This window comes from Elephas maximus, chromosome 24, assembly GCF_024166365.1.
Source record: "Elephas maximus indicus isolate mEleMax1 chromosome 24, mEleMax1 primary haplotype, whole genome shotgun sequence".
NCBI classification, from domain to species: Eukaryota; Metazoa; Chordata; class Mammalia; order Proboscidea; family Elephantidae; genus Elephas; species Elephas maximus.
Genome location: NC_064842.1, coordinates 37,845,670 through 37,854,809, shown reverse-complemented (window position 1 = coordinate 37,854,809; position 9,140 = coordinate 37,845,670). Strand labels below are relative to the sequence as shown.

Sequence of the window (9,140 nt, the reverse complement as noted above, 5' to 3'; positions counted from 1 at the left end):
TTGCTGAGAAATTACTATAGACCTATGAGGCACTGACCCAAAGACCCTTCCTGTGATTCCCACGTGAAGGTGCATCAAAGTGAACATGGGTCTGGGCGTGGGGCACCCAGCCTGGTGGGAGGCACTGCCCAGGCCTGGTCTAGCTCCTCCCAACCCCTCCACGCTCGGTTCTGACAGCTTCGGGCCAGGCATGGAGTCCTGTCTACGGGGAGTTTTCTGCCCTCAGGTTCTCTTCAGAAATCTGACAGGCCCAATAAAGGCCCAGTGCTGATGGAGACCAGTGAGGTCTGAGTTCTCCCGGAGCCCTGACGCTGCCTCCACTGACACAATGGGGCCGGCTGTAATCACATTACACCCTCGTCTTTCCAATAATTACCCTCTTTCTCCAAGTGACAGAGCATCCCAACGGCAGGGAGGAAACTATTTTTAAACTAATTCTGACTTTAAAAAAAAAAAAAGGCACACAAGAAGAATGTCATTTTCCACAGATAGGGTTCTGGTTTATAAATCACCCCTAGGGACAGAGTTGGGACTAAGGTTGGCAGAAGCTAAAAATCCAGAGCAACAGCCGCCACCGCCTGGAGACCACCTCTCCCTACCTGCCCAATAATCTACACATTCGTTGTTTTGGGGGTGTTTGCTTCTGAAGTCCCTCTGCCCCATGTTCATCAATTCCACCCCCTCTCTAACTCTAGGGGCAAAAAAAAATGGTGCGGTTTCAATTTGAATGACTTCTGGCTATTTCTCTTCCTCTTCTTCACCTCCTCCAAGTTCTTTTTCCCACCCCCATGCCCCAGGTCCGTTCAGACCAGTTTTCCTTTCCCTTCTTCTCAGTATCTGTGAAAAGGTAATGGCTCGCAGGATATTTTTCAAACTTAGAAAAACTCTTTAGTGTGAAGAACTAAAGCAAGAAGAGGGCATGTGGGGAGAGGAAAAAGGAAAGAAAAGCCACTTAAGAACAACTTTAGATGCGGCCAAGAGCTTCGGCCAAGCTGGGGTGACCAAGCCTTTCCCAGCAGGTCTCCTTGGAGAGGTGTGAGCACCTCATTAAAAAAGGTGGCACTAAATCAGCCTTGAGGACGATCCTGTTATCCACCTCTTACAAATTACCCGGAGACACCTCTGGTGCAGACCATGATAATTATATTGATAAGGAAGCTGGAGTAGAGGAAATGAATCAATGGAACTGCACGGATTTCTTGAGTATCAATCTATCGAATTACTGCAACTCTCTTGCACTCTCATTTGTAGAGTCATTAACTATCACTATCTGTCTTGTTCACAACTGTTAGTGTATCATTGAACCCTGGGTATGTTATCTGTCCCTCAGGTTTATATTTTTTCACTCTACCTGTAGAACCCTTGTCTGTTTCCTTCACCAAAGTAGCATAATTCTGGTATTTCTTCTCCAATTTCTTTTCTCCTTTTCCCTCCTTCCCTGCTTTCCTCCCCTCTTCCCCTTTCTCCCACTGTCATTTTATCTCTTTGATGGGCCCATTTTGGTTCTAGTCCTGGCGTCTCACCAGTTCTAGTCGATGACTTGTCTGGGAGATGGAAAGGTAGTGAGAGGAAGAGAGGGAGGCTCTGTCGGTCCCCTCAAACCTCCTAAGACCTGAGTGTCACCTTTGGAGACAGAGATTCTTGCCTCTGCCTTAGAGCTGCAACCACCACCTTATACCAAAGACAGAACACGGGTCTCAGAGTAGTCGGGTCCCTTCTAAAGGAGACAAACATGCTAAATGTAGCACTCCTGAACACACCCCAGACTTTAAGCTAAGCCTTCCTCACAGGAAGCTAGAAAAGTCTGCCCAGAGCTCATCAGTCCACACCAATACTGTGGAAAAGTGCCAGAGAAAGAGACCACCTGCAGAACAGTGAGCATTCTTTGCAATAAGAAGGAACAGGAGGTGGAGAGAGAGAACGACAACAGAAAAAGAAGCTTTCGGGGCACAAGAAACAAAAGCCACTTTGAGAGAATTACTAAGTGACATGAGCATAGCAAAACTAAGGGCACATTTATCAAGCAGGTATTATATAAATGTTTGTTTCATTTCCCTTCCCCCTTCAGCAGGCTTCAGAGGAAGTGAGAAAAATGGAGTCCTCATGCCGTTCATCCCACCCTTTCTCTCTGCCTTCCCCCAGAAAAGCAGTTGTAAGCCAAATGGAGACACAAGAGAGAAGCAGAGAGGTCTGTTGTGTGGTTAGCAACGTGACTGGCAGCCACTTCTCACTGGGCCTGGTGAGGACATGCCAGAGGGAGCTTAGAGGAGTAAAGGAAGCCAGAGGCAGCCTTAAGAGGTCTTGGTTTTCTGACTGCTGGCTCAATGGGGAATCGTCCTGGTAAAGGACAGGCTTAAAAAACGTCCCTCAGCTCCTCCAGAATTGCAGTCTACTAGTTTAGAATTGCTCCTGATTCTTGGGGACACAGTGGAGGCTGAGCCTTTTTAAATTAAGAGCCATCGGAAAGGCCTTCCCTCAGAGAAGAGAGACTGAAAGCAATTTCTGAGGGAGTAGCCAGAATTGGTAGAGAAAACAGTAAGCTAAAAGTCATCACTGACAGGAAGTCCTAAATCTGAGCCCAGGAGAGGAGAGTGTTGATTTGAAAAAGCTCTAAGCCTTTTCATGAGGATGTTATGTGGCCACTAAATATGGCTGGCTGAAAAACAGCAGTTAAGAGCATGGACTACGGTCAGGAAGATCAGGGTTCACTCTTGGCTCGTCTACTCATTAACCGTAATCTTGGTCAAGTTCCTTGGTCTTTCTTGAAGTCCATTTTCCTCATCTCAAATAATGGAAATAAAAAAGAGGACCTGCCATCATGGTAATATCCAGCAAGTCCTCACTATAAAGCCGTATTGGTTTTCTACAACAAGTATCTGTTCTGATTGTTGCCCAAGCTGTGTTGTCGTTACCTGCCATTGAGTGAGCTCCCCACTCATGATGACTCCATGCGCAACACAACAAAACTCTGCCCAGACCTATGCTATCCCCATTACAGGTTGCTGATCGGACCACTGTGATCCATAGGCTGATTTCGTTCGCTGATTTTCAAAAGTAAATTGCCACACCTTTCTTTCTAGTCTCTCTTAGTCTGGAAGCTCTGCTGAAACTTGTTAAGCATCATAGAAACACGAAAACTTCCACTGACAGATGGAGGTTGGCTGTGCATGAGGTGCATTGGCCAAGATTGAAACCTGGGTCTCCAGCATGGAAGGCTAGAATTCTACCACTGGACCATCACTACCCCAATTGCCCAAGCCATGTCAGTGTTAAATATCCTGACTGTCACTCCTCCATAATTTATTGGGTTGTTGTGAGGAATAAATATGAGGAGAGTGCTTAGCTCAGTGTCTGGTAAGTGCCAAATAAATATTAACTATTGGTATTGTAGTGGGGAGACTCTTCAAAGACCACAAAAGACTATGAATCTATAAAAAATCAGGAAAGAAAGACCTTAACATTCATTTTAGTCCAATCTCTCATCTGATGCTTGAAAGCCCCTCTTCAGATTCTCACTGAGTAGTCTCTGGTTTGTACCTGAACACCTCCAGTGACCAGGAACTCACTACATGTCATGACAGTCCATTCTGTGGTTGTGTAGCTCTGACTACTCAAAAAGTTATTCCTTATATAGAGCCAAAACCTGATTCCCCCATTTGGTGCAAACTACTTCCCTGGGACCTTCCACCATATGAGAAGAGTCCAATCTCTTTGATAGCTCTAGCCCTTCAAATACTTGCATTTACTGAACAATCACATTATTGCACATACTAGAGTTTTAGCCAGTGCATTCTCTTCTGCTCAGAATGAACTTCGGCCTTCTCTAACTAAAAAGTCTGTTACAAGTTAGTTTAGTATTATCTCCTAATAGACTAGATTATGCTGTGGGAAAAAGCAATCCCAAAATCTGTGCTTCAAAACCAAAGGGTTATTTCTTTCTCATATTACACATCCATTGTGGATCTGCAGGGTCCTCTGTTTATTGTAGTCACTCAGGAACCCAGGTTGACAGAGCAGCCACCATCTTGAACATTGCCATTCACTATGGGAGAGAAAAAGTTCTGGAGGCCTCCCATCAGCAAGTAAGTCCATCAGCCCGGAAGTGACACACACAACTTCCTTTCACAAGCCATTGGCCAGAACTAGTGACATAGCCTCACACAGCCAACAGGCAGCCAGAAAATGTACTCCTACCATGTTCGTGGAAAGCCAGGCCAGAAATACTTGGCAAACAGCATTGATGATTACCCCATCCCCTTTGTGTAGCTTTCCATGCTGAGTTGTGCGTATCACTGTCAGTCCTCTTAAAGCCAAAGTTCTTACAGTGGTTTACAAAGCCATATGTAATCTGGCCCCCACTGCTTCTTTGACCTTCTAACATCTGCTCCCTCACTCATTTGTGCTCAGCCACTCTGTCACTCAACCTCACCAGGCCTGCTCTAGCCTGGGAGCCTTTACCCTTACTGTTCCCTATGGCTGGGACTTGCTTCCTCAGCCATCTGCTTGGCTCCTTACCTCAGATGTAACCTTATCAGAGAATCCTTCCTTGACCATAGGCTACAAACTATCACATGACCCTCTACGCTGCTAACTCCCCTTCCTCCTTATTACCTTCTTGCATTTTTCTTCACAGCAGTTATCACTTCCTGAAGCACATACACAAATGTATACTATCATATATTAAATATCATATGGTATGTGTTATATATTATATTTGATATACATAATTATTTTTGGTTATTTATACTGTCATACAAACACACTTGAACATAAACTCTATGAATAAAGGGACTGGTATAATAGGTACTCAATAAATATCTTTCAAATGAATGAATGATAAAGGACTGACTGTACCTTTTGAGTCTTCACTTTTCTGGACCAAAATGCTAAATTCCTCCCTCTTATATGACAAGATTTTGAATCCTTTCAACATTCTGGCCATCCAGAACTGATGGATGGACAGTGCAGAGCAGAACTCCTTGGCTAACCTTTATTGCATATTCCAGTTAATAAAGCCTAAGACTGAATAAGATTTTGGAAGTAACAAAAATCACACTGTTGACAGTCTCACGTTAAGTTTAGTAACTGACTAAAATCTTACATGTGTTTTCACACATAAACCGCACCTTTCCCTCTCTATATAATTTCGTAGTTGTTACTTTGAACCTTAGTGTAGAATCTAACATTTTTTCCTCTTAATTTTCCTGTAATTTTTCTTCCTGTTCATTCGTTCTTGTTGTTAGATGCCATCAAGTCGGTTCCGACTCAAAGTGACCCTATGTACAACAGAATGAAACACTGCCTGATGTTGGGCCATACTCACAGTCACTGCAATGTTTGAGCTCATTGTTGCAGCCACTGTGTCAGTCCATCTTGTTGAGGGTCTTCCTCTTTTTCACTGACCCTCTACTTTACCAAACATGATGTCCTTCTCCAGGGACTGATCCCTCCTGATAAAATGATGGCATGCCCAAAATAGGTGAGATGAAGTCTTGCCATCCTTGCTTCTAAGGAGCATTCTGGCTGTACTTCTTCCAAGACCCAAAAAACCCACTGCCATCAAGTCAATTCCGACTCAGGGCAACCCTGCAGGACAGAGTAGAACTGCCCCATAGGGTTTCCAAGGAGCGCCTGGTGGATTTGAACTCCTCACCTTTGGTTAGCAGCCGTAGCTCTTAACCACTATGCCACCAGGGTTTCCTCTTCCAAGACAGATTTGTTCATTCTTCTGGCAGTCTATGGTATATTCAATATTCTTCACCAACATCATAATTCAAAGGCATCAATTCTTCGGTCTTCCTTATTCATTCTCCAGCTTTTGTATGCATATGAGGCAATTGAAAATACCATGGCTTGGGTCAAACGCACCTTAGTCTTCAAAGTGACATTTTGCTTTCGAACAATTTAAAGAGGTCTTTTATATTGGCCGGAAATTAAACTCGGGTCTCCTGCATGAGAAGAGGTAATTCTACCACTGAACCACTGTGCTCAGCTTGAAAATTCATGGCTGTCTATTTTTAGTTTTAGTAGGGTTGTGCAGAGCCCTGGGGCCAAGGCTCAGGTCTCAGAGATTCTCTTGTTCCTTGGTTTCTCTTGCAGATTCCCACAACTCCATGCTGTGTGCTGCAGGCTGGTCTTGAACCTGGGGCTCTGGCTAAGAGGATGGGGGCGGACGGGGAAACCATGGTCCTGAAGAACATGCTCATTGGTGTCAACCTGATCCTTCTGGGCTCCATCCTCAAGCCATCAGAATGTCAGCTGGAAGTCACCACGGAAAGGGTCCAGAGACAGGCGGTGGAGGAAGAAGGCAGCATGGCCAACTATAACACATCCAGCAAAGAGCAGCCTATGGTTTTCAACCATGTGTACAACATTAACGTGCCCCTGGACAGCCTCTGCTACTCGGGCCTAGAGGCCTCTGCTGAGCAGGAGGTGAATGCCGAAGATGAGGCTCTGGCTGAGTACACAGGCCAGACATCAGACCATGAGAGCCAGGTCACCTTCACCCACAGGATCAACCTCCCCAAAAAGGTCTGCCCATGTGCCGGCTCAACCCAGGTATTGCAGGAGCTGTTGAGCCGAATTGAGATGCTGGAGAGGGAGGTGTCAGTGCTGCGGGACCAGTGCAACGCCAACTGCTGCCAAGAAAGCACTGCCACAGGTAGAGTCTCGGGGACTAGAAACGTGGTCTCAGGAGGGGAAAGAGAAGGCCGAGCAGGGAGGGAGAGTGAATGAAAGCAAGCAAAGCGCTCTCAGAGAAATCCAACATCTCTTCTCATGGTCCATGGAAAAAAAGCACCCCAGTCTGTAGCTTTCTGTTTGTATGTCTCTAAGACTTAAATGCAGTCCTTCCTGGGGGATTCAGTTCAGGGATTCTCAACACCGCTTAGCCAGTTTGAAATACTTTACCCTGATTTTGGGAGGATGAGTCAGGTAACGGTACTTCGGTTCAGCACAGCAACTTCCGTGGTGAGCGGGGAATTTGATGTCTGTCTTCATTCATCTTTGGTGTTCACAGGCTACTGAATTGGTATCTATCCATGTTAACCTGAGGGACTAAAGAATGCAGGCGCTCTGTTCACTCAATCACAGCCTCTCTCCCATCTGTGTAAATGATAGTCATTAAGGTCTCACAGGACCTGTCCCCATCTCCTCCAGCAAGATGGAAGTTTTATTCCCTGGCTCCTCCACACACACATGTGCAGCCATGTGCACACACACATGCACACACACCACACATGCACATACATGTATACACACATCTGTGCACACACACACACACACACAGAGCTTATCCAGCCCCTACCCCCTGAAAAGCCTCAATATTCAGAGGATTTTCCTCTAGTCTCATCCACCCTTTAACTAGTAACATTTATGAACTATTACCTTTACTTCTAGGAGAGAAATGATTAAGTCTTCAGAGCCGGACTTCCTGAGTTCAAATCCGGACTCTGCTACTTATCAACTTTGTGGCCTAAACAAGCTACTGTTCTTTCCCCATGTACAAAATGGTGGTAGGATAGAACTTTTAAATACAAAAGCAACTATTCAGAGGAGAGTTTGGCTTCTAGTTAGCACCATGTAAGCAATAGCTTATCAGTTGACCCACCAATGAGTAGAAATTGAGTCTGTCCCCTTTTGTGCCTTCAGTTTTTCTCACCAAAAATGTGTCTTAAACTCATTCTGCTCCATTCTTCAATGAGAAGAGGACTTTTTTGACTACCTTGTGTTCCAACTTTCACGCCTATAGGGTCTAATATCTCAAGGCTTTCACGGGATTCACATAGGTGGTGTTAAGGAAGGAATTTTAACAGAACTTGGGTGATTGGTGTGTCCAGAGAGATATCAGACACGTTCAGCCTGAGATGCCAAAATGATGGGCAGTCTTTGAGTAGTGAAATATTTCATGGGTTTTTCTCACCTCTTTCTTCTCCCCATAAGCAAATCCATAAATAAACAATCTGAAGAATACACGAGTGAGTCCAGTTGTTCAGTCTCCTGTTCTCCAGCGAGAACAGTCAAGTCTGTTCACTATTTCAGTGGAGCTGGAGAACAAGGGAAGTCATGGGTTTCCAAGAACAAGGACCTTTTGCTGCTCATGAAGCCAGGTGGCTTCTATAAATGGGTTTTTTACCAGGCTCCCTGGCAAACTTGGCAAAAATCTACAGGGAAGAGCTGTGATAAGCAATGTCAGTGTAGTATCATTTCAGGCCATGGAAGGCTGTGTAAAGTGGCAGAATTAAACAAAGATATAACTCACTTGCTTGACTTCATAGCTCAGGGCCAAGTGCAGAGAAGAATGCTGAGCAGGTACTCAGTTTGTGTTTATTTAATAAGTGTGTTTGAATCATGAAAGACAGATAGATTAGCCACTGTAGTTATACTGTGGTAAGGGCTAGGACAGAGATATGCATAGAATTCTAAATGGACCCCAGCCAACACTAACTAAATGGGACTGAGGTTCCAGGAATCCTTTGAAATGACCCTGAATAAGTTAGTTAATGAATGGGTTAGTTCGTAGATGAAGGAGAGGGAGTAGGGTGGCTCTGTAACGGGACCTTCTTCTTTGAAACAGACTCTGTCAGTGCTCAACCCACATCCCCTTGATCCCTTCCACTTCCACAGCCAACGCCTGGGTGTCTTCGCCAGAGGGCTGTTCTTGGGCTACCAGAACCTTCTTGTCCTGCCTGAAGAGAGAATGGAAGGGTGTGGGAATTTACATTTCCCCAGGGACAGACTTTAATCCATGAGGAAGTATGACTTACACTATTTCCAGAGTCCCCTCCAAGACTGAACCCAAGCTATCCTCAGTGGGACTTTCCCTAACAATGCATCCTGGTGTGGGCCCCCTCCCTTCCCAATCTTCTCCACTTCCTTCCTTACCAGTTCACCCCCTCCCCCCAATCCCCAGGAATGCTTTCCAATAAGTCACTTTCACACAAATCCTCATCTAATGTCTACTTCTAGGGAACCCAACCAAAGACACCTTGAAGGTGAGTTCCTGAGCCAGGTCTCATTCATCTTTGTTCCCGTACTGTGCTAGGCGCAGACAACCCATATGAGGTAAACATACTTATTAAATTGAATATGTACCACACTTAACTCTCAGCAAAACAAATCTGATCAGAGAGTGAGGAGAG

The 9,140-nt window shown here is 45.1% G+C and overlaps 1 protein-coding gene across 1 annotated transcript in view; it reads left to right on the top strand.

The window, feature by feature from the left end:
• The first annotated feature begins 6,162 nt into the window (after positions 1 to 6,162).
• The window catches only part of TNR (tenascin R), an 85,306-nt gene continuing 82,328 nt past the window's right edge, over positions 6,163 to 9,140 (top strand). Inside the window, exon 1 of the mRNA XM_049868512.1 lies at positions 6,163 to 6,661. Within this exon, the coding sequence (XP_049724469.1) occupies positions 6,163 to 6,661 (499 nt within the window). The remainder of the gene's footprint in view (positions 6,662 to 9,140) is intronic.